Consider the following 27,227-nt stretch of genomic DNA (forward strand, 5'->3'; position numbering starts at 1 on the left):
AATCTTTCAATACAGTGAACGTATATATTCTGACACAGTGAAATTATATAGGAGTTTGTTTTTGTCTATTTATGGCTCATTTCATGTTAATTATAGATGACTCTGAATAAATATTCACCCCAAATGTGAAAAAAGGTAGATTAAAAACCAAGGTACTTCTTTTATTTTCCTAAGAAGAACTGTATCTATTTCTCAATACATTCAGAAAGTTAAGGAAAAAAATGAATGTATTTGTTTATAAAAGTGAAATCATTAATCTTTTACTTCTAAGAAATTTTTAATGATGAGGAAAAGATTTCGGCTACAAGGACGTTCAACAGAGCATTTTCTAATAGTACACTATGTGAAATTAGTTAAGTAAAATATTAAGCATATATTACTGAATACTAATTAAACAAATCTCCATATGGTCTTACTAATTGGTTTCTGTACCTATATATCATCTTCCTTTCAGTTACTTCCTATCTTGGGCCCACCTCTTTATACGTGTACCTCTTCTCCTCCACATTTTGCTCAATGACTTAGTAGTAGAGCTAAGATTATATCCAGAGAATTGCTAAAATTGTTTAAATGGTTTAACTCAAACTCAAGTTAAAATAGTTAAATTTCAAAATGAAGTTAGTAAATACATTAGTACCTGATACTCTATCCTCCCTGTGTGGACATCACTTCACAGGGAGAGTAAATTATCCACTCTCTCTTCTATATAATATATTTTCTTAAAACACAGACTTGCCACAAATTATATGCCATTAAAAAACTATCTTAGGAAAACAAACACACAAGCAAATAAACTATCTTAGCCTCAAAGTATCATCTGGTTATTGTCCAATATCTCTAGTTCATTTTGTAACAAAATTTCTCAAAAGAATTATCTATAATCCAATATCTTTTTTTCCTACTCTGTCCCAGACTCATATCATTTGTACTTTCATCCCAGGGTTCTTTTCTAATACATTTTTAGAAAATTCCTACTGATCTCTAGATTACTGAAACGAATGGTCAGTTCTCAATTCACATCTTACTTTGACCCATGGGCAACATACATTTTTTTCCCAGCTTTATTAAGGAATAACTAACAAAGAGAATTGTGTATATTTAAAGTGTACAGTGTGATGATTTGATACACATACGCATTGTGAAATGATACCATGATCAAGATAATTAACACATCCATCACCTCACATAGGGGTGTGTGTGTGTGCGTGTGTGTGTGTGTGTGTGTTGAGAACGCTTAAGATCTACTCTTAGCAAATTTCTAGTATACAATACCATATTATCTTCTTCTCAAAGCTTTCTTCACTTAGCTTTCAGGATCTGATAACTTTTGTTTTTCTTCCTGTCTCAATGTGTATTACTTTTTACTCTCTGCTCTATTTCCTTCTCATGTGCCCAACCTTAGGGACAGAGGGAACTAGGAATGCCCCATATCAGTTAGAGGACTTCTCTCTTCTGTTTACTCTCACTCTTTATATAATCTCAGCTAATCTCATGGCTGTAAATGCCACAGCTATGCTAAAGACTCAAATTAATACATGTAGGACCTCTTCCCTGAATTCAGCTTATGTAGGGAAGTGACTATTGACATCTTCACTTGGATGCATAATGGGTATGTAAAACATGGAAAGTCCCCCAAACCTAGTGGCTTTTCTCTCAATATTCCTCTTCTGAGTACAATGCCAACAACTTTTAGTTACTCAGGCCAAAAAAAGAAAACCTTTATAGTTTCCCTTAACTCATCCCTCTCAGTTTTATTATTCAATTAGACCAAAACTATCACGAAAGCCATTTAAAAATATATTTAGAATCTAATAACGTATATCCATTGCTACCATTATGATCCAAACTACCATCATCTTTTCTTGCCTATTTCATAGCTTTAGACTACTAGCTGGCCCCCATGCTTCTTCCCTGCTCCACCTAGAGGCTATTCTCAGAAAAGCAGTTAGAGTGATTTCTGAATCAGTGTCACACCCCATCTCTCCACTGATCAGAATTTCTATTTGTCTCCGAGGCCCCAGATAATCTCCTCCCCACCACTACTCCTTTTCTGACCTAGTTCATTAATTCCAACCTTTGATACAATTATAAATTTTCCACAATAAACATATACTACTATTATAGTAAAAGATAATCAGTAATCAATAATCAAGTTATTTAAAGTATTAACACTTTAGCTCTTTTAAAATCAAGTGGCTTGACCTCTGCTATGCATCTGAGATGACATCATCTGCAGGTGTAAAAAGTGTCAACATTCAAAGCATAAAAAATATGTATTATATAGAAACAAACTTGAAGATTTTTTAATATGTGAATCACTGTCCAGAAAGGTCAACTTCTTCAACTCCTCCTTATGAAATCATTATGCATCTCTCAGTTTAGGCTTCAATCACTGTTCACCTAGAATACTGAATATGACTCTAGCCTTACCTCCTACTAATACAAACTCTTTTCATTTATCTTTCACTTTGTCATGAGGACATATGCACAGTTTCTTAAATATTATCTACAGATTTTCACATTTGATCTTTTCTCACTATTTTCCTACAAGTGGAATGTTATTTTCCTTCCTTCTACATGTACGTAAACACGAAATATTCTTCACAGTCTACCTAAGATGATAGCTCCTCTATTAATTTTCTCATTTTAAATTACCTGTCCTCTGAGGATCCCCTTGTTAAATTTTAAGTCTTTTAACATATTCTTCCTGGAATTATTCATATCTTATTAACTTAATAATAAGATACTTTAAAGGAATCGCTGTGGCAGAAGATATAATGCAATGAACTTGGACATTGGTTTCATATTAGTCAAAGGGTACAAAGTTTCACTTATGAAAGATGAATAAGTCCTAGAGAGCTACTGGTCAGTATAGTACCTATACTTATCAATACTATACTATAGACTTAAAGGCTCAGTAAGAGGGTAAATCTTATGTTATTTTTTTAATCAAATAAACAAATAAATAAAAAGTCCAGTAGGAAACTTTTGTGGTGATGGATATGTTTATAGCATAGATTGTCGTGATGCTTTCACTGATGTATCTTACCTCCACACTCAACAAGTTGCATACATTAAGTATGTACTGTTTATTATATTTCAGTCAATTATAGTTCAATAATGACGTTTAAAAGACTTTGGTTAAAATTCCTCTTTGAAGATAAAATACTGTAGTAGACCAACAAGATGTGTGTATGTGTTTGTTTGTAGATAGATAGATAGATGGTTAAGAAATAGATAGAGAGAGAGATTTGAAACAAAATGGCTCATGCTACTATGGAGCCTTGGCAAGTCCAAAATCAACAGGGTAGGAGAGCAGGCTAGAAACCAAAGAACAGTTGCAGTTCAAGTCCAAAGGCAGTCTGCTAACAGAATTTCTTCTGCTTCAGGAAGTCAGTCTTTCTCTAGTAAGGTCTTTAATCAAATTGAATGCAATTCATTCACAGTATGGAAGGTAAATTGCTTTATTCAAAATCTACTGATTTAAATATTAATCTCATTTTTAAAATAACTTCACAGAAATATCTAGAATAATGTTTTAGCAAACCTCTAGTTACCATGGCCTAGTCAAGCTAACACATAAAATTAACCATTATAGGGAATTCCCTGGTGACTCAGTGTTTAGGACTCCGTGTTTTCACTGTTGTTGGCCCGGGTTCAGTCCCTGGTTGGGGAACTATGGTCCCACAAGCTGCACAGCACAACCAAAAATAAAAAGTAAAAAAATTAATCATTATAAATTCTGTTTGAAAAATTTTAATTTTCAGTTTCTCCATTTTTAGAATGAAGACAGCTAAATTTATTTTACCTGGTTATTGTGAAGCCTTAAATACACAGCATATGCAAATTGCCTGGCCCAGTAATAAAGCAGGTATTGAGCAAAAATCACCCCTCCACCTCAGCCTTTGGTAAAAGCCCATTAAATTCAATACACCTAACAGGTCCTGTTTTACTTTCTGTGTGTGTGTGTGTGTGTGTGTGTGTGTGTGTGTGTGTGTGTGTGTGTGTGTGTATTTGTCTGTTTGTGTCCACATGTTTATGTACTTGTCAGCTAAATGATCATCCCTGATCTAGGCATTTTAGCAAGTAGAACAAAAAACATAATTCCTACTCTCAATGAGCTAATGAGCTCCTACAGAGTGAACTAATATACTGCTAATAGAAAAGAGGGAAAAAACAATCTATCAAAAGATGCCATGTTGAAAATAATTGCCTATTATTTCAGAGTATAGTTCATGGTCCTGTCAGTTAATGTGAGCTACGTAATGCTACTGAAATATAGTTTACAAAGTAAATGAGGCAAAACAGGCATGTACTTATAATCACTGAACTGCTGGAAAGCATAAAGTGATATGAAAAGGAAGGAGAAAAGACAAGAACAAAGACTTGGAGAAGGAAATGGCCTTGGTGTTTGAGAACAAGAAGGGTGAGAAGGAACTAGAGAGTTTTTAAGTGGCTATAGAACCTGTACTGGGCACTTCACAAGTTATTTATTCTTTTATAAGAAATGAGGAATTGAGTCCTACAGAAGTTAAGAAATTTGCCCAAGGTAACAAAGTTAAGAAGACAGTTTATGATGCACGTGAATCCAAAAGTATTCAGATTTCCAGTTTAAGAAGTCACAAGCTCTCATCTTAACGTTTAAACACAAATTTTGCTGGATCTAAATCCTACATGCTTATGCAAGAATCCAGAGCTGTGCAAAGAACCTTCAAGTATTTCTTAAGTCCCTGAGGGATATCTTAGTGAGTGTTCATTAATCATTTTGGGCTTCATTGCTTCTGGCCTCAGGAATCTTCCACTACTGGCTTTTGTCTCTTCAATTTTACACCACAGAAGCGCTCCCTCCTATTAATTATATGATGGTTCGTCAGAATGTTTTAAAATGTACTGAATGAAACAGTTACAGTTGCCCTCTTTATCTTGTTCATTTGGGGTGTGTGTGTGTGTGTGTGTGTGTGTGTGTGTGTGTGTGTGTGTCTTGGGGTGGTGCTTAACTCCACCCCGAATATCACAGAAATGTGTTTTGATGATTTGAAAAATAAGAGGAACTTTGCTAGTTTTTTGTGGAATGTACTAAGTACCTGGATAATGGATTTAAGGTGATTTAAATAAAAGTAATGTTATTTTAGCTTACCTGATATTTTTGACTCACACTTCTGTTTCATGAGGAGACTGACTGATAGGACTAACACTCCATGCTGACTAAGATATGTGTACAACACATAGCTTCACGTGGAGGCATTGCCACATCTAGCTAATTCATTTTGAGCAAAAGACCATGACACTGATGAAAATTTGGTTGCAGAAGTGAGACCAGTACAACTTGGGAAATAACAAAGTGTTGTGAATAGAGGAATTTGACTTTGTTTTTCAGAAAGCCTTAATAGTCCTGAACAGATATAGGCTGCTGAGCAGAAGTTAAGAAAGCAGTAAAATGCAATCTCAGTATTTGCTACAGAGATTAATTTATCACTGGTCCTCAAGAAGACATAAGCACAGAAAGGGCAGAGAGGTGCTTTTAAAAAATCAGTTTAACTCTATAAGTTCCTGAAAATGAAGTGAATTTATTTCTGAAGAGGAGGACATACGGTCACTCAAGTTTCCAGCAATTTAGGAAATAATAATAATATTATCCCAAGTTTGGAAATACAATGTGTGACTTGAGATTATAAGTTAAAACAGACTGAGAGGAAGACTTTTTGCCTCTGATAGAAATAACCTTTTATCAGAACTGTAGCCCCACCACCAAGACCCCAGAAATGAAACTCCTGACTTAGGAGATGACACCCATGACTATTACTGAAGGCACAGTAGCAAAATAGAACAGAGATGTAAATTACCTAAATCCAAAATATGACAGTGACTCTTTGAACACTTGAAAAGCCCAGACTTCAAGTTCATTAACACTTATAAATAGTACTTCAGTGACGAGAAATTTATGAAAAAGAGAATATGACTGAAGATTCAGATTGAGGGTCCTTCACATTAAGACCATCTGAAATTTGAAATTTAACACTCACACAGACTCCATTAAGTCAAAGTCTTCCTCACTCCCCAACCATTTAGAAGGCTTAACCAGACATAGGATATGCTCCAAGTGAGGTCAGATCAAGCCAACACTTATAGAAATTAGCCTCTTCAAGAGAAGTTGCCCTTAAAGAGAATAAGTAAGAAAGATGGCCATGATCAAAACTACCGCAAATGGGCTCTTTGGGTTCCTTGGGGAAATATGATCTATTTAGCCAGGCACTTTAAAGTGTGTGGGACAGATTATACTGGGAGGACTCAGTCTGGCCATCCACCAGTCACTATTTCTTGGTGGGGAGGGTAAGGTCCAAAGAATGGAAATTAGTTTTCTTTATTCAGAAAATCTTTATACAGGAGAAAAATACGTCAAAGTACACGTATCTTGCTTTTTGCAAGTTTGCTTTATGCCTCTTTGTTTTTACACAAGACCTAGATTAGTACTTGTTTTCACTAACTGAAAGATATTTGAAGAGGATTTTTGCTTTTAGAAAAGGTACAAAGCAAAGTAAACAGCATACAGATACCCCCAGCACTGACAGTGGCATCACCAAGCTCCTTCCCAGTAACTATACTCAGCATGTTGGTATCACGCCACCATAGCCTTCATCTGTGTCTCTGAGCATGTGTTTTATCTCGATTTATTTTGTGCATCTTTTATCAAAATGTGTCCTAAGGTAATTGTTTCTGTGCTTTAAACCATTTCAGCTTACAAAAGGTTTCACAGAGACACTCTACCTTCAGATAGTGGGGGAAACCTGTATTAAGTTAAATATGTCCTTCCCATATTTTGCCTTTCCTCAACTTTTAAGTAGCTGTTCAGGCTTTATTCTTGGTTATATTCCAAGAGATTAGTAACAGGAAGAGAAACATATTCTCTAGAATCCCTTTACTGGAAAGAGGAAACCCCAGTAATGACTGAAAATCAATTCCTCATTGGTTAGTTGGAAAATATTTGGAGGGATCCAAAGCAAATTGAGGGATATTTCTTGCTTGCCTGACTTTGTAGATAGGACAATTTAATAACAGTCATTTTAATTTATTCATAGAACCCTTATAGTTTCAATTTCTAGTATTTACATTGTTCAACAGAAATTTTAAAAGTGGGGAAGCTCTAGGCTTATAAAGATAAAGGAAGACCAGCTTTGGGAATGTTGAATTGAAGATGACGTATACAATTAAACAGCAAATTGTTTTTGCATCAGTGGTGAACATTAATTTGGCACTAAGATCAGAATTAGGTTACAGAATTAGAAGGCAAACTAGAGAAGATAAGTGGAGCCATAGGATTTGTGCAGAAGGAGGTTGGCATAGCCAAGAATGGATTCTCAGAGGTAAAAAGGGACTGACATAGCAGGTGGAGAAAGGAGGTTCGAAAGATAAGACACCAGTGAACAATGATGGAAATGAAGACAGATGGTTTGGTAAGACTGTTTCCTCCAAACACCTTGCCTCCTTAAAATGATTGGTGGTAAGGATGGGGCGTATTATATAGCTCTTGAATAGCAGAGTACTCGGGGAAAACACGAGATTAAAAAAAATATATATATATATAGTTGTTTGATATTTTGGCTAAAATATAAAGGGCAAAATGATTGAAGCAATTAAATTACAAAACAACAATAGTATCTCAAAAATGACAGTCATATGGAGAGCTATCATCCTCAAGATAAAATAAACAAAACGAAAAAGATCAATAATTTAATTAGAGTAACTTAGATTATAGCATAAGCCACATACCCAAAGTGGTGTTTCTCTCTGTGTGAGTGATTTGCAATTAGTAAAGTGTTTAGCATATAATTATATTTTACTTTATTTCATCAAGTTGAAAACAATCTACTTTTTCATGAGAGAAAATAATTTCTAGAACTTCCCTGGGATTGTCATGTGTTGATTAAGCACCTATTCTTTGGAAAAAACAATGCTATTAGTTTTCCATGAGTTTTTATTCAGTAGGAATTTTCTTTTCTTTTTCATTCATTTAATCACTGGCTACATGCTAAGTCCTCATAATTTTATTTCTCTATAAATTTGATTAATTTATTTTACCAATTTAAAAAAAAAACACCTCAGTGAGTAAAGACAGAAAGATAAAGCAACGTGCTTGAATCAACTAGGTGCTAAATGAACTGAATAATGTAGGAGAATGGAGGAGAAACGTCTCAGACTGAAGAAACAACTGCAAAGGCCCTTGAGTGAGCCTGGGTGTAGCATAGTCAAGAAACAGAAAGAGAAAGTCACAATAAGCATGGGAAAGACTGGAATGAAATGAGATGGGAAACAATTCCTCACGTGGCAATCGGCCCAATTGGCCTCACGTGGCAATTGCCCCCTTTTTGAGGCAAAAGAGAAACATACACACACAACTCATAAAAATCCCAACTGCAGAATACATAACCCCTCTACTAGAAGTGAATTAGAACTTTGAAGGTGCTAAGTAATAAAAAGTGAATGGTGCTACTTCTTCATATGCAATTTAATTTAAAACAATAAATGCTGAACTATAGAATGAGTGTATGGAACTCTAACAAAATACTGTTGTTTCTCATGATGACTACTACAGCATCTACTAAAGGAGTTCATCTGATGCCCATTCCTTCACTTCTTTCCTGCTAACATAACCATAATAGCATTGTGGGGACCATGATCCCCCACTAAATACTTGCATTCTCAGCTACCTTGTACCTTGGAGGAATCATCAGACACAAATATGGCCAATGAGACATCAGCAAAAGTCTTTTGAAGGGTTGTGGGAAAGCATTTGCTTTCCTGATGGAAGAGGATGAGAAGTGATTGGTACCATGCACAGTCAACCCCTCCTTCTTCCTTGAGCATGGATGTGGTGATTTCAGTGGAAGAAGTAATCTTGCAACCATGAGATTATAAAATAGAAGAGCAGAGGTTCAAATCCTAATATGGTAAAACATAAAGATAGAGAATCCTGATGGTATCATCGACCTGCTGAACCAATGCCAGTAACAACACACCTCCTGACTTCTTGTTTAGATGAGGAAATTTAACTCAATGTGTTAAGACCTTGTTGGGCTTTCTGTCACGTAAAATTTTTTTAAATACCCTAATATATATTTTAAACACTAATAAAATGAAGTGTTACAAGTATTTGACATTTTTTGTTGTTTTGGAAATCAAATGTCAAATACCCAGTTATGCTTTATCATTCTTAAATGTGCACAGTGCTTGTGCTCAGAGCTCAATGAACATAAACACAGAAAAAAGCATTCCTTGAGCTCTTACAGAAGCCAAACTAGTCCTTAAAGCTACAATAGATTGATACAATCACCTCAGCAACACTATGAGGATGGTGCTATTACAATTCATATTTTATAGATGAAGGACCAGAGGTTCAGAGTGTAACCAGCCCAAGGCCACACAAGTGTAATGAGTTGGGTCTGAACCCAGGTTTGTCTTCCTCCAGGGAGCCTGCTTCTAATCCTTGTTTAGTACAGCCTCTGCCTCCTAAAATGAATGAGCCATTTAATTATATAAGGTTTAATGGACCCAATTAATGAGAGTTTACGTACACGTTTTTTAATGGAAAAAGAGAAAAACAGAATGACTCTCTCTAAGGATACACACACACACACACACACACACACACACACACACACACACACACAATTTATATATTCAACTTAAGTGTTGCTTTCTTTTTGAAGTTGTCTACAGAATTATTACTTAATACTGTCTCAGGGAATAACTATAACAGCATAACAAAGTGCCAAATACTAGCACCATTGAAATTGGAAACAGCCAAGTAACATATGTGTTTTAATTTTTGTGAAAGCTATTTTAAGGAATAAAAGTACTGACAGATTGTTAATAGACCAAACAGGTATTCTGCTAATTAGATAAACTGGACACAGTATGCTTCTCTTTGTTTTGGATCCTAAAATTTCTGGAAATGTTTGAGCACAAGGATGGCAGCTGTCAAATGCCCTTCTTGATTTAAAGGTTCTCCCATTGCTACAGCCTAATTCAGACCCCTGTGTACCCAAGAAACCCCTGACAACATACATCTTAAAGGAACGTGAGTGGCTATAGGCCTGCATCTTATAATTGTGCAAAGAACTAATTTGAAGGGGATCTTTAAACAAAATGAGATAATTGTGCTGCAATATATTAAAAAAAAGTATCCTGTAATTTTTTGTTTACCAATGGAAAGAGTAAAAAAGGTGAAGATTGTTGAATATCTGACTGTACCATTGTCTATGGCCTTTCTCTTTGAAAGTATATTTTCTTTCTCTCTCAAATTTGCAACAGGCATAACTAGTTTGATAGTAAGCTGAGAATGCAGATGATTACTGGACACAATGCCAGCAGGCTACACAGTAACTAATACTATATATAAACATGTTTGGAATTTAGAAGAAAATTTTTAAATTAGAGTTAGAAAAATAAAAAGACACAAGCTAGGAAAGATAACAAAATGGGCATTGAAATCACCGGTCTATGAAGTGATTTCCATTAAATAGTCACTTTCCCTGAGTCTTCAGCCCAATAAAAATGTAGGTACATAAGCTGTACCTTTCTCAATTGTTTTGTCTTGTATCTTAAATGTTAGTACGTATTTCACTTTTGCTGTTTTGCTTGTACTTGGTTCTAGCAACATTTCACTGAGGTGACAAAAAAGAAATGACAGAGACCCAAACCAAACTAAAAAAAAAAAAGAAAGAATCAAGAAATTTATATACTGACATAGTCAAGACCTGTCTTCCTTTCTGATTTAGTTTCCTGTGATCTAATACTTATTGATCTGGCTACTCAAACGCTAGTGTCAATGTTCATGCATGTCTATCCTGTTTGAGCCCTCTATTTGATTGTTCTTTCATTTGCCTTGTGATCTGCTTGTAGGGTAAAAAAAAAAAAGGTGCATAAAACAAATGATTCACTGCAAATCAACTTATCATTTTAGCCATCCATTCTAGCTGCACCCATATGGTTTGGATAGCTGAGCAAAAAAAAAACAAAATTGGAAAAGGGGAGAGTATGTGTAGCATTCTACTTGATGCAGCATGAACAGGAGGAGGGTAACAGATGCGGATTTACCCTTCATTGCAGTTGTAAAGAGCATCTGAGTGGGCTGTACTGAAAATCCCAGGAAAAGCAGACTGTGAAGGACTGACCCTCTTGCTGTTCTTACAGCCCTTATCTGATAGTTGCACTTGTTAGTGTTTAAGCAGGCTCAGCTGCCAGGAATTGACATTGTAGAAACACAAGAAAGAGCCAAAAATTTATTTCATCCAAAGAAGAGACAATAGGAGTGTTGGCTGAAAAGTACGTAAGTCTAGGGTTTTGCACACTTTCAAAGGAAAGCAGGAGGGAGTGGAATTATTTTCCCTGAATACTCAGTCCTGGGATGGGCGTTATTGAATCTACACAAGTGATGACTAGTTATGGAGGACAAATGTAAAAATTGCCTGTGTATTTGGGAAGAGTGTCATGTGGAAGAGGAAATATAATTTGTCTTATGCGGCTGATCTAGTACCAATTGTATAGGTGGAGGACAATTACAGTGTTGAATGTAGTAAGAATACTCTATTAATTACAATTATCCCCGAGTGAAATGTACAACCATGGGGAACATAGAGTTTCTTATCTCTGGAGGTATTCAATGAGAAACTCCAACAAAGATGTTGTACAGAATGTTCCATCTTAGATGTCTCTTCCAACAATTAGTGACTAATTTGTTTATTAAATATGAAATAAAGATAACACGACAAATCTACTTTCTCCTACTTGCCCTACAAAGCAAGTGCTCAGGAGTTGTTCAGTATCATTTGACCAACCTTGTTATTGATTATTCACTGGCTCTCAAGGTCAATGAGTAGGGCCCGTGTAGTTGGCATGAGGTAGGAAGAAGTTTTAAGGGATACCAAAATCTGCATTGTGTATTGGAAGAACATGAACACTTCCCTAGTAGTATTTACATGGGGAATGTATCTTTGTTTTGTAATCTAATGGAAATAACCGGTTCCCAGTTCTGGCTTTACCAATAATTCTTGTATCTATGGAGCTATTGTCCTTTCTCTAGTGCAAGTCAGCCATCAAATTGTCCTGCTTTTGACCTACTAGAGAATGGACTTGAGAACACGGGGAGGGAGAAGGGTAAGCTGGGACAAAGTGAGAGAGTGGCATGGATATATATATATATATACTACCAAATGTAAAATAGCTAGTGGGAAGCAGCAGTATAGCACAGGGAGATCAGCTCGGTGCTTTGTGACCACCTAAAGGCGTGGGATAGGGAGCATGGGAGGGAGACACAAGAGGGAGGGGATATGGGGATAAATGCATACATATAGCTGATTCACTTTGTTATATAGCAGAAACTAACACACCATTGTAAAGCAATTATACTCCAATAAAGATGTTAAAAAATTTTTAATTAAAAAAATTGTCCTGCTTTTAATTTTGAAGTATTTCTGAATTCTTGTGCATCCTTAGTCCCCTTTCAATCTATATTTTCAATTCTAATAATTTTGGCATCATCATATTTTGTCTGTGAAAGTGTGATATTTAAATTCAACTATGAGCATATTACCCTCTCATATAAAATCATTTAATGGTTCCTGACTTTCCACTGCAGGGGAACAAAACTTGCCACCCCTATATATGTCTCTTTGGCTTGAAGATTATTTTGGGCTGATTGTTTTTAAAGAAAAGAAAAAAAAAGACTCAGGTAGAGGTTTTACATCTTCACCTTAACTATCTAAAAGAATTTAGGTAAAGGGCCTGTTTCAGGAAGAACTATACCATAAACAACTGAAGTATAAAATGAATTAGCTGTGCTAGACTGGGGGAAACTTAGCAAGGTCTTTCTGATCAAAAGTCCTCTTTGTGTCCCAGAGAGGGACTTGTCTCTGCATGGCCCAGCAAACATTTGTTTACCAAACATTTACTTTTTTGCATCTTCCTGTAAATTACTCTCCTTCCCTTTGAAGTCCCATACCCTTCTCCTCTCAGATGGCATATAAGTTTCAATTGCCTAACTTGTCCTTGAGCCTCATATTCTTATGAAATCCCCAAACATATATAATTAAATTTGATTTTTTCCTGTCAATCTGTCTCATGTCAATTTAATTCTTAGATCAGCCCGAAGAACCTACAAGGGTAAAGGAACGTTTATTTCCTCCCCCACACCACAGAAGAGGTTTCCAAACAGTTCTAGATGTGGAACTATGTATTCAAATAAAATTGGATATGAGAAGTTTCAGTGTATTGAAGGAAGATTTGAATAGGGGAAGCACAGGGAATTTTTTTAGGGTGGTGAAACTGTTTTGTATGATAATGATACTATACTTGCAGATACATGATACTAAAAATTTGTCAAAACCCATAGAATCTACTGTTCAGAGTTAACACTAATGTGTACAACTTTAAAAAAAAAATCAGGGGATTTCAGGATGAAAGGCAGAATGTGAAAAAACAATCAAACTGTACTACAATTATACCAGATAAAGGCATATGTTTACTAACAAAAAGCATACATCTTAAAATGTTGAAAGTTTTACCTGTTTATAAAGCTAATGAGTAATTTATTTTAGAACCATTTGATTTTAACAATATTTTGCAATTGGTTATTCTAAATAATAATTTCAACTTTATAAACATTTATTTCTGTACTTTAATTTGTATATTCAGTGTCAAGAGAATCTCCGATATTTGAAGATAAATCATTGTGAATGATAAAACATTTGGTATCTGTAAACTAAAAGTAGCAAGATGGCCTTCAATTAGACTGATCTGGAAGTTTTTAAGAAACTAAAATGTCTTTTTATGTGTTAGTCTTGAAACACTAAATATGTCCTACTCACTTTCTTTAATTATTTTAATTAAACTCCTTTTTAAGGGAGATGATGAATGGTTCTTCAACCAACTTTTTTTTTTTTTTTCAAGATGAGCATGTCCATTGCAAATGCAATGATAACATTTTGAGATGTGCAACAATGTCATTTAAAAAAATCTCTGAAACTGTATTTCTGATTTTTTTGATATATTCACCCAAAATTATAAAAGTAAAATTCTTGTTGAGACCATATGTTCTTTCAATTTCCTAAATGAATTGTGTACTAAGCAAGGTGGTAACTCTGCAAGTGTGAATCTTCAAATTGAGCTCATTTAGACTGTTAAAAATATCAGCATCTCCTGGAAGTTGAGAAATCATGCTATACTAGAGAACCACTTAAGTAATGAATTTTCTTTCCTCTGGAAAAAATAGTGATTTTTTTTTTGTCTCATTAGACAAATATGCACCACTACCTTTTCTCAGAAGAGGCAATGAACTTCAATATAAAAAGGAAATGCTGTAAATCATGTTGCACTTCATTAGAAATAAGTTTAGAAAATCAGCAATTTAGAAACAATAAAATTCATAATTTATGTCATTAACATTTTGTTAGTGACATCTTCATAACTACTAATGCTTATCTATACAACATCCCATGTCTGCTTAAGCATATTTCAATAACAACTTTAATAAGACCTGGAACTCCTACAATTTTCTAACATTGCTTTTACATCATTGTTACAAATGACAATGTATTTTTCACACCTTAATTGATATGCTAAAACTGTATCTAAATAAACACAAATTTTCTATCTTTTGGATATATTCCATGCTTTTATGGACAGTTATAAATCATCTAAACTTTTATTCATATATATCTCATACTATCTCAGTGTTCATATAAAATCATCAGATATGTTACATACACAACCAGATGATAATGGAGCAAGGAAGGAAAAGAGGTTTCCGGGTAAATATAACTGCAGTGATTGAAAATTTATACAAGCAAGGTAATAGAATGCTCAAATGTTTCTTTTCTCCTTCTTATTTAATGCTATGAAATATAATCTAAGCCCTGCTTTAGCCATTTATTAAATTCTATAAATTTTGAATTTTTATATTTTTTTGCCGGTTTGAAATCTAGCTTGAGTAATTCTGTCAACGAACTTTCTCCCTAGTAATTTTTTAGAAAATGTTCTTCTTTAAAATATCTTGGAATTTGGATTTTTCTGTTTTTTAAAACTTTTCTTGTTATTAATTTTTAATGTCACTTTTTTGTAGATGATAGGAGCTTAATCTGTACAAGTTATACTCTGGGGAATTTATGTTGGTTTTATACATATTTTATTGACAATTTTAAGGAAAGTATCTGATTTCTAGTTACCTAAGCTAATACACTAGATATTGAAGCTATGTTTTAAAAAATGCTGTTTTCATACATACAATTTTGTTTTGTCCCTGGCTAATTAAATAAGATAGTTTCATAATATTTTAATGTTGTAACTCTCCATTCACTCTGTACAGCTTTTGCTTATGAATTTTTATGCTTGTTAAGCCAAAAGATTTTATGACTTTACTCAGACTGCTATTTTTTTTTCTAGTCATTAACCAACTATTTTTACTTTCTACCTCATTGACTCAAATTTTGCTAGTGTTTCTTAAAATCTTTTTTTATAATAAAAATGGACTTATCCTATTTTCATTCATTAAAATTATAAGTATGTGTGGTCTTAGTTCTTTCATTTTACTTTATGTAATATAGTTTGTTTTTAAATTTTGCTTTATTTTCTAACTTTTGTTATATCTCTGGTTTCGTGTATGTGTGTGTGTGTTGTGTGTGTCTGTGTGTGTGTATGAGTTCATCTCTGAAGAATGGACTATTCAGAATGGTGTAGGATCAGTAGAGAACATTTACATAACTTTAAAAGTAGTCCAGCAGGTGATGACTGTGGGCTAAACTAGAATGTTAGCTGTGTAGATCAAGAGAAGATAACTTGTTTTTTTTTTTTTTTTTTTTTTTGTGATATGCGGGCCTCTCACTGTCGTGGCCTCTCCCGTTGCGAAGCACAGGCTCCGGATGCGCAGGCTCAGCGGCCATGGCTCACGGGCCCAGCCGCTCCGCGGCATGTGGGATCTTCCCAGACCGGGGCACGAACCCGCGTCCCCTGCATTGGCAGGCGGACTCTCAACCACTGCGCCACCAGGGAAGCCCAAGATAACTTGTTTTAATGTGTGTGAATCTACTAAGGTTTTTTCAAATATGTTTAGCATATCATGTACTCCTACAGTGGTATGAGTTACTATATGCCCCCATTTTATTCATGGGAAAAGGTACAGAGAAGTGACTCAAATCAAAAGACATAGATCTAGCATTTGAGCCCAGGCAGTGTAGGTTCAGAATACACGCTCTTAATCCCTATACTACAAGTATATAGTGCTATCTATGCCCTATCTATGCCAGGATTCCATGCTGGTTCTTTCCAGTTATTACTTACTATTTTTGAATAGAGGATGTTCTTACCAGACCAGATATTCCCTGAAAAGTACTCTATTAATGACATAGAACTGAGGAGTAAGCTGTGGCTGAAAGCATCTACAATTTGAGATGCTGATGCTTACTCAGAACAACAGCACGTCATCAGTTAGGCAGATGATACACAGTGTTCTCTTGCAGCCTGCAGTCCCATTAGACAAATAAGAAAATCTTCCTGGTTCCCAGAGTCATCTCACTTATCCCAGCTTATTTATTTATTTTGGGAGTAGTAATCCACAGTCAATTTACTTCTTTTCAGCTGACAGTAATTAGCAGCTCCAGAGTAGATTGCCACCTAGTGTGTCTCCTTTGTCCTGCCTACTAGCGATATGTTCTTGGTAAGGATGGTATAACTCTCTGTAGTTCATTTTTTTCCAGCCTTACTTTTCTTATCATTCTGCAATGTCACTAAGTGTTTGGATAGGCTTTCAAAGCCTGCCTGCACCCCAGGCCTCGTATTTCAAGTAAAGTATTGCTGTGGGGTCTCTCAGGGTATTGAGATCCACTTTTAGTCAATGCTGTTGTGTGCCTCCAATGTCCTCCTTAGCACCCTGTGGTGATTTGTTCCAAGTTTCAAAGCATCTGACAGCCTCTCTTCTCTCCCAGTTTCATAAAAGATAAATTTCCTTCTTTTTTTTCCTTTTAGTTGCCTTTCAGTTGTGTTATAGAAGTCATTGAGCTAGAAATGCCAGTATTCTGACATCTTTAACCAAATTAGCATTAGTTTAATTTAAATTGATAACTTAGGGGAAAAAATAGCATACCCTGAAAACAAATATATTAAATATGACATACTTGACTCTAATTTGTTGAAAAATTATGTTTTACTGTAGATTGAAATTTATTTATATGTTATGGCTTGTAAATACATACACACCATTTTCTGATCTGTTTGACATCTTATATATTATATATGAAATACATATGCAAAACAAAAGTTTTTTGTGTCATGCTATGCAATGGGAAGATGAAAGCAAGTGTTTGCATTTGGGTTTTGGTGGTAATTTTTAACAAAGTATACATAGTATCATTCTTTGTATTCACAGAAATAAAAAGTCAAATTGGTAGAACCATTATTTCACTTTCACCTTGATAATAATTTTTGAAGTAACAAGGATACTTTATATTACGTTAAAGATACTACAGTGACTAACAGGCCAAAGGAGAGACTGATTTCTTGAGAGACTGAGTTACAAGTACATACATCTAGTCTCTAGTACTTATCCTTCATCTTTGCTAGACTCAAAATAGACTCATCTTTGCTTGGCTGTTCAACAACAAAGAAACAAAAAGTAAAGCAATGTTCCATTTGATGTTTTATTTTAAGAAAATAAAAGAAGTGGGAGAAAAGGTCAGTGATGTCTTTAATTTTGTGAACACAGTCCCCTACTACTTCTCACTTGCAATCTCAGTTGCCTACAGGGACCAAGCAGGCAGGTAATACAAATAAATGAACAGAATCTCTGCACCATATTTTGAAAATTACCTTGTTTTTCTTACTATGTCACTTTATTTAATTTTTGGCTTTATTTTCTTAGACTTTGTTCTAAGTCTTTATCAACATATAATTCTCAAAAAACTCATTTACATATAAGATAACTTGAGGCACAGATAATTTGCTCAAGATCACACTTCTAGTAAGTTTTGATCCTTGCTGTATAAAACCCAAGTATCCTATCTTCTGAGTCTATGTTCTTAACTTCTTCCATCTAATAGTTAAACTAGTTTAGACTTTTTTGTGTTTTAATAGACAGACACAAGTATTTCACCATTTAAAATTTAAAATACATGTTTATGCTTTTTCTCAAAATTTGAAAGATGTCAAAAGTATGGTTCTAAAGTGAATGATGATAATTATTGTATATGTAGTTTACAAAAAAGTTAATGGTTCATTTTATGAGAGAAAATAAAATCCATATTGTTGTAACACAATTACATAAATACCAGTGGGCACATTTGGGGAGATTTATTAATTCATTTTGAGATAGAAAACATGTGATGATTGAATATACAAAATAGGTCAAAATTGACAATATAAATTTTTCTACATGAAACTTTTGACAAAGTTAAATTAAGATTTTTAAAAAATATATATTTTGATTTGAATTGTATCTCTTGAATGAATATTTTAATTTATATCCATAAGGACTTCTTTGTAATGATAAGATATACTAAAATACAACTTAGAAAAATGTATAAATACATACATTTTTTCCACTATTTTTCTTCTCAATTGCACTTTTTAGATTCTGATTGATTGTTGTTTTTAATGGGGTGACTATGTAATTGAAATAGAAACTTGACTTTTCAGACAGTTAGTTTTAGATTTTTGAATGGAATAACTTGTGTATCCTTTGCTAAGAATAAAGTGACACCTAATGTCAACCTTAATATATTTGGGTATGGTTTGAGGTGACCTATATATCTAGTTTTATTTTTAAATGTTCGAAAGCACTGTGGAAGCTCTATTTCATTGTTTTTGGATGGAATGTTTTTATGTGTCCTCTACTCCTGAATGACTTTGAATGTGAGCATAAATTAAGTATAGATAAATGTGCAAAAATGCCACATACACATAATGGTAATTTTACATGTGGCTACTGTCAAGGAGACAAGACAGTCATCAGGGCTTAGAAAGGCAGTTCATATCAAAACACCATACTGGTTTACTCCTGTTCGCTCAGATTTCCTTTCTGTACCATATCATTCTTTATGGTTCCAGCTTTCCTTCCCAAGCAACAGCTCAGCAATCTTTTACTGCCTTAATATCCCCTCATTGTAATCTATGTCATTTAAAAATATCACACTTTGTTGAAGGAATTTAAAGTTGTCTCCTCTCAAACCAGGTTAAATGAGTCCTAATACACCCACAATTTCTGATAGGGAAATGTGTCTGAGTATTTCACCAGCTTGATTTATATTCTGTGTGATATTTTGCATTTACTTACATGTTGAAAAGTCTTGTCTCCTTTTTTGATTAAGATTAGTGCACTGTAATTGTTTACCTCCTCCAAATACATTAGGTAGGATTTGTTAGATATTGGAGCACAACCTTTTTAAAAAAAATTTTATTTTATTTTGGAGTATAGTTGATTAGCAATGTTGTGTTAGTTTCAGGTGTAGAGCTAAGTGATTCAGGAGTAAAACTATTTTTGATATATGGACTTGCTTGTTAGAAATATCAGGATCACCCTGATGAGCAGACAGGGATTTTCAGGCTCTAATTGGTCAAGAACAAGGACAAGTTTATGATTCTTAGATGAGATTCCTGCAGACAGACATCAAAAGGGCATATTTTTCCTACCTATACTGATAATAGAACAGCAGTTTTAACTGTATGGGGGAAGCTAGTTGAACATTACCTTTTTGCTTATATGCAAATTCCACAACATTAATTTTTTTTTCTAGAAGACACCTTGTCCAGATTTATTTTAAATTATTGGTGTGAAAAATACTCATTGGATCAGAAAACTGTAAGCTCCTTCACAACAGTACCAAATGCCTAATATTTCCTATGTGCATCAAAATACCTGAATATATGGATAGTTATTCTATCTTGGTTTTATACGAATAGCCTCTTGAAACCTGCATAAGATATTCTAAATTTGTCTGACATTTTGAAAGTGAAATATCTTATAGGCTTTTAGTAAATTTGTAGGGATTGACATAGCCTCACTTATTCTGAAAAGTAATATAAAATACCAATACCTATAAACGCCTCACCTCCATAACAACAACAAAAGCCTAGCTGTATCACATTTCCATTTCAGATCATGTCCAGTGTCAGAAATAGGCAGCAGCAGTAGGCTATGTGCTAGTAGAGTCAGGTTTAGAGATTGGTACATTATATTCACGTGTCCTCTTTTCTATACTAATTTGTATTCTCAGCTGAGAAGATAAATTTGCCACAGAAAGCTTTTCACTCCCTATAGAATTTAGCAGATTGCTTTGTTTATATGTAATTTATAATGGTATTATATATTAACCATAGTATATATAATCTGTTAACTCCTTTATTTAGCATATTGTTTTGTATATGCATATATATGTATATTATATGAATACATATATAGGTGTACATGTATGTATGTAAAATCACACACATATTCTCTTCTTTTTATTTTCTACATGCAAGACCTAACCAGCATGAGTTAATTACTTAAAAAACACTTTTAGAATAAATATTATATAAAATTATATATAATTATATTTTAACATAATTCATGTAAGTACATTTATAATTAATAGACTTATACAAAATTATAACCTTGTAATAAATACTATTGTTTATAATAAATAAATCAGGACCCGTTGTACCTAACTTGAGAAAGAAAAGAAGCACCTGAGGGACCATGATTAATGTGTTAGTTAATGGGTCTCCATGAAATAACAGGGAAGAAACCAATTCTCATTCCCATTTCCATGGAAATCCATGGTACATTACTGAAAAAGTTCCTGCAGTGCTTTGAACGAGACAGAAAAGCATAAATGCCCAAAGACCATCATGTTTCCTAAAGATAAACATAAGCTACAAACACAGACAAAGCATTTTTCCCAAGTGCGTGGCGGTGTGTGTGTGTGTGTGTGTGTGTGTGTGTGTGTGTGGTAATTTTACAAGAATCATCTTGGCTCCAAAATTTAAAGGCATGAAAATATAAAGTGTGCCAACCATCCTGCTTCTTATTTCAGAGTATAATTTACTTTATAATTTCTTCAGCATGGATGACCTATTACCAGCTCAATTAGTGCCAAAACCTGAAAATCCCCCAGATGGTAAATATATCATAGCCTAATTAGTTTTACCAGCTTTGGTCGTGATTAGTCTATTTAGAATAATTAACGCAATTCAGTTAAATACACATGCACACACATATTGAGGGAAGGGGTTCAAGTCTCCTGCATTACATTTAGAGAAGAATGAGCCATACTGTATGCTACATAGATTGACAAGAAACACCTACTGTCTGTCATCCAAGAGGCATGACGTGTGGCATTACACTGTAAGTCTATCTCAGCCCAGGCTCTAGTCTCACTGCTGTAGGCTCAAATACCTGAATCTCCAGTACTTCAAAGCATTCTATTTTTCAGGGAAGATTCAAGTTAAGCTAACTCCTGCTTGTATGTCAATGTTTTAAAGCCTTCTGATCACTGGAACATGTTGCAATGATGGTTTCTGAATTTCTTTGTAGATGATAGGATGGCACAATTTAGAGAATACAAACTCTTCTCTCATATTCCTTGTCTTAGCTAAAGTGGGATTCTCCTCCAGGACCACTCTCATGCCCAGCTTTTCTCAGTGGAGGAGGGTAATGGAGATAGATATCATTTATTGAGGAATCACCAGTAGCCACTCCTTTATGCAGCACTTCATAGACCTAGCTTGATTTATAAAGACAATAACCATATGAGGTTGACACTTCATAATAGAAGTTGAGATTCTAAAGTCCCTAAGTAAATGATTCAAGGTTGAAAAGCTAGATAATGTAGCAACCTTTGAATACCCAAACTCTGGCTCTTAACTACCCATATTCCCACTCCCAATATACCCTAAGGCCAGGGGATTGGAAACACTGGCATTCTCCAAGATATTTTCACTGCTTGCTGCTCACTACATCGCCATCTTCATGTACAAATATATCATTTAATTCTCATGCCACCCAGCTCATCTTCTCTCTTATACCTTTTCGAAAGTATTATTTGTGGGTTTCATTATTCTCCTCCTTCAATTGAGGGTTCTGGTCCTAAGTTAGAAAATTTTAATTTCTATGTGGATAACTATGAGTTATTTCTCAACATTATACATATATATGTACTATATATACTATATATATACATTACACACACACACACACACACACACACACACACACACACACACACACACACACACACAGAGTTTTCTCTCCAAGGACTTTCCCTTTCACTCCAGCAAACAGAGGATGAATCTGGACTTTGTCATTTCTCTCAAATGTTTCACTTATGAAATCTTAATCTCCAACATCTCATGTTCACCATGAGTATTTATTGCTCCTTCTCTTTCACTCCCTTCTCTCATTAGTCGTGCTCTTCTTCTACTATTCCTTGATATCTTAATTTTACCACAATCTATTAGCCTATTTATCTATTTCATTTCACACATTAAGACTTAACTGATTTTTGCCTTAACCTACTTTGTAGTAATTTAAAATCCTCACTCCCGTTGTGAGTTTGTTACATGTGACAATGTGTATGTATGCATATGTGTGTGTGTGTGTGTGTGTGTGTGTCTCCCATAGAACTTATTTGTAACTATCCACAGATGGTTCAAATATTCAAACAATGTATGTTATATGATGGAACTAACTGTTCGAGAGTTTGGAGATTCTGTTACCTTATTCTGGCATCATGTCTGCCACCATGTCCTTAATCTAAAATGGATGACCCTTCAGAGACAATAACATACTGTTATTTTGACATTTTGCAAGCACTTTCACATTATTCAATTCACACAACTGCATGGAGAGATAGGCAGTGTAGAATTCAATAATTTATAAATTATTTTCAAGTGAGTTCCTTCAGTCGTAATACTGCCATTGTGCCAAAAGGAGCAGGTATTATCTTTATCTTCACTTTAAATAGGAGAAAATTGAGAACCAGGGAGATACACTATCTTGTTGAAACTCAAATGATATTCAATACTTCTGTACTAAAAAATGCTTCACAACTTATTTGAATATAGCATTTTAAAATTAAAGAGCTTTCACACATTGAATTTAAAAGGGCTAAGAATTCTCATTTCAATTTTTAACATAAAGGTCTGGAAATTACTATTTCCTGATGTTGGTAAAACACACAAGTGACAGAATCAAATACTCATCCTAAAAGCTTTTTATTTAAGTTGACTATTTTCTATGGAATTACAGGTAATTATATTTTGGCTTTAGACTCTCTAACTAAAATGTGTCTAATTAAACCTGAAACTAGAATCCACAAAGTACTTCTGGCATTAGAGAAAATAAAGTCAAGCCTTCCAAATGAGAAACAGAGAAGAATAGAAATAAAAACAATGCTATTTTAGTAAATATAGCTCCAAAATATTCATACTATTTATAAAAATTACTAACAATTTTGGAAATATTTTACAATTTTTAAAACTACTGTTTATTTTTTATAAATATGATATAAAAATTCCACCATTTTACACATTCTAATAAAATGTCGGCAAATACAAAATAACTCATTTTTCAGAAAAACATGCAAGTGCCTTTCATGTGTAAGGCACTAGACCAGGTGCGCTGAGGATAAGCAAAACCTGGTTTTGTTCTTCAAGGAGCTATCAGTCTAGTATAGAAGATGCTGCACATGCATACAAAATAAACTTTATGCAAAGTTCTGAGCGACTTACAACTGTAAAAAAAATCCTATGAAAGGCAAAGATAAGATATTTTTGACAGTGTAATGGTTCCTTCTAGCTGAAGCATGATGTCAAGTTTCATGGAGAAATTTTCATTTTATAAAATGAAATTCTGCATAAATTATCCAGGATTATTCAGTAAGCAGTTGTACAAAATTACAAGTACTTCTACTTCCAAAAAGATGGAGTAGATGTACTTTTTCCTATTTCTCCCAGTAAGTGCAACTTAAAGTTTCTGGTAGTTATATACAAAACAAACATACAAAGACTCTGAAGATGGAGAGAAGAAAGTAGATGGGTTAGTGAAAGTGGGACTCAAGGAAGTAAATGCTAGTAAGTTCCTTGGTTTTCTTTTGTCCTTACATATCTCAGACTTGGAACTATGAAAGCCACAACTCAGAAACTCCAAAGGAACAAAGGAAATAAAATTTCAACAAAATTTTACTGTCTCTAGCCAAAGGATGTGAAAAGGGACAGCTTACCAAACACACACAAAAAAACTATAGGCAATACCTCTCAACTATAGTCAAACATAGCAGAAAAAAACTGTGGTCCCATCTTAACTCAAGCCAGGGAAAGACTTGTGAGTAGCCTAACCTCCATACTTGCCAGACTGTACAAAGTAGTCTAAACCCTGCAACACGTTAATGTCAGAGAAGGACATTCATCCTCAGTGGGTCGTGGCAACTTCTCCCCACGTGTCAATGGAAACTTGTGGGGAGCCTGCACTTAAACCCCACTGAACAGTAATGAAGTTCTTCTCCCATTCCCACCTGAGGTATTGTCACATGTGGCTTAGTAGAGAGTCAAGAGTTTCACTGCTGCCCAGAGGTAAAAATGTCACACATACCCCACCTCTCAAGTGATGTCAGTGCAGGCTGCATAGATAGTGAAAACTCCCACACCTGTCCAGCAGTAATAAGAAGTCCCCTTCCTCCCCTAGGTTGTCAAAGGAGGTTTAGTGAGGAATTGGTATTTCTTCCACTACATGACAGTAACAAGGCATTGTCCTCTTATGTTACCAGGGTGGTGTCAGAGGAAGCCCACTAAAACAGATGATTTAAATAAGACTCAGAGTCTCATAACATAATACCCAAAATGTCCAGGTTTGAAAAAAAATAACTTATAGTAAGAATCACGAAAATCTCAACTTGAATGAAAAAGACAATAAAAACCAATATTGAGACAAGAGAGATGTTAAAATCATCTGACAGTGATTTTCAAGAAGCAATCATTAAAATGCTTCGATGGGTAATTGTAAACACACTTGAAGCAAATGAAAAGAAACTCTCAGCAAAGAAATAAAAAATAAAAAAGATGTTATGTAGAAGAACCAAATAGAGTTTTATAATTTAAAAATACAGTAATCAAAATTAAAAGTGCAATGGATGAGCTCAAATGCAGAGTAAAGAGGACAAAGGAAACAAATCAGCAAACATGAAGATATAGAATGGTAGTAATTACCCTGTCTAAGTAACAGAGAGAAAACAGACTGAAAAAATGTTGTCAAAGCTTCAGGAGCCTTTGAAACCATGAAAAGACACCTATCATTTCTGTCTCAACAGTTGGTAGAATTATTGCACAGAAAATCTGCAGGAACATAGAAGAACTCAGCATCATCAACCAGTAGGATCTAATCAACATTTATGAAACACTCTTCCCAACAACAGCAGAATAAACATTTTTTTCAAGTACCCATGGGATCTATACCAATACATACCATATTGTTTTCCATAAAATAAACCCCAATCATTTTAAAAGAATAGAAATCATACACAGTGTGTTTCTCTTACCAGAAGGTAATCAAACTAGAGATAAATAACAGAAAGATAACAGGTAAATCTCTAAACACTTAGAAACTAAACAACATACTTGTAAATAACAAGAGGAAAAACACAAGCAATATTATAAAATGCAATGATCTGAATGAAAATGAAATTATTGCATATCAAAATTACTACATATCACAGCTAAGGCTGTGAATTTACAAGAGGAAATTTCATAAGACTAAAAACTTACATGAGAAAGGAGGAAAAAGGTCAAGTTAATAATCTAAGCTTCTACCAAAAGAATCAAAAAAATAGGTACAAAATAAATCTAAATCAAGTAGAAGGAAGGAAATAATAAATGTAAGAGTATATATCAATTAAATTAACAACAAAAGATAATACAAAATATTAATGAACTCAAAATCTGGTTCTCTAAAATTATCTAAACAATTGACAAACTTCCAGCAAGACTACATAAAAGAAGAGGACACAAATTACTGATATCAGAAATGAAACAAAGGATATCAGTACAAACCATACAGATATCAAAATAGAATACTATAAGTAACTCTACAAACATAATTTGACAATTTCAATGAACTCTACCTACTACTTAAAAAGTACAGACTACCACAAACTCACCTTGTATGAAACATATCATTTGAAGTCTTATGACTATTAAAGGCAATAGATATTATTTGTAACTTAATAATTCCAAAAATAAATTGCCACCCCCAGAAGATGTCACTGAAGAATTCTACTAAATGTTTAAAGAAGTAATGAGCACCAATTCTGTACAATCTCTTACAGAAGGGGACACTTCCCAATTTATTTTATGAAGCTAGTATCACCCTGATGATCAAAACAAGGCAAATATAGTAGTTAAAACATCAAAGGAAAAGAAAAACAAAAAACTACTGATCAATATCCCTCATGAATATAGACCAAAAATATTAAAAAATATATTTTTAAGAAATACTTTAAGAAAATATTAAACAATAGAATTTGGCAACATATAAGAGGAATTATATACCATGATCAAGTGGTGTTTAGTCCTCAGATGCAAGGCTGGTTAGCTACTGAGGAATTACTCAATGCATTGCAGACTAAAAAAGAAACATCACACAATCATATCAATTTATGCAAAATTTTCTTTGACAAAATTCAATTCCCATTCATATGAAAACTCTTAGAGAACTTGGAATAAAGGAGAGTCTCCTTAATCTGATAATGAATATCTATTTAAAAAACCCTACAACTATCTTTACAATTAATGGTGAGACTTAATCCATTCCCCCTAATATTGGAAATAATGCACAGATACCCACTCTCACTGCTCTTATTTAACATAGTGCTGGATGTTCTAACCAGTGCAATAAGGTAAGAAAAGAAAATTTTTTAAAAACATATAGATAAGAAAGGAAGAAATAAAATTGTCCTCATTTGCTGATAACATGATTATCAACAGAGAAAATCCCAAGAAATAAAAAAATAAAGTCCTAGCATTAATATGTAAATTCAAAAGGTTGCCGTATACAAGTATACAAAAATTAATTTTATTTCTATGTGCCAGCAGTGAAATGTTGACACTAAAATTAAAAATACCGTACCATTTACAAATAGGGAGAAAAGAAATAATTAGGTGGAAATCTAATAAAGGAGGTAAGGACTTTTATGCTCAAAATTTTAAAATGCTGA

At 34.1% G+C, this 27,227-nt stretch overlaps 1 protein-coding gene across 3 annotated transcripts in view; it reads right to left on the reverse strand.

The window, feature by feature from the left end:
• Positions 1–27,227, reverse strand: part of LUZP2 (leucine zipper protein 2) — a 415,984-nt gene that overhangs the window by 280,404 nt on the left and 108,353 nt on the right. Inside the window, exon 1 of one of the 3 annotated variants that reach the window (XM_067038082.1) lies at positions 26,563–26,587. The exons of the other annotated variants lie outside the window; for them this stretch is intronic. Within the exon in view, the coding sequence (XP_066894183.1) occupies positions 26,563–26,565 (3 nt within the window). The 5' untranslated portion in view covers positions 26,566–26,587. Of the gene's footprint in view, positions 1–26,562; positions 26,588–27,227 lie in introns of those variants that run through there. 3 annotated transcript variants of the gene reach the window in all.

The sequence above is a fragment of the Kogia breviceps genome, chromosome 7, assembly GCF_026419965.1.
Source record: "Kogia breviceps isolate mKogBre1 chromosome 7, mKogBre1 haplotype 1, whole genome shotgun sequence".
NCBI classification, from domain to species: Eukaryota; Metazoa; Chordata; class Mammalia; order Artiodactyla; family Physeteridae; genus Kogia; species Kogia breviceps.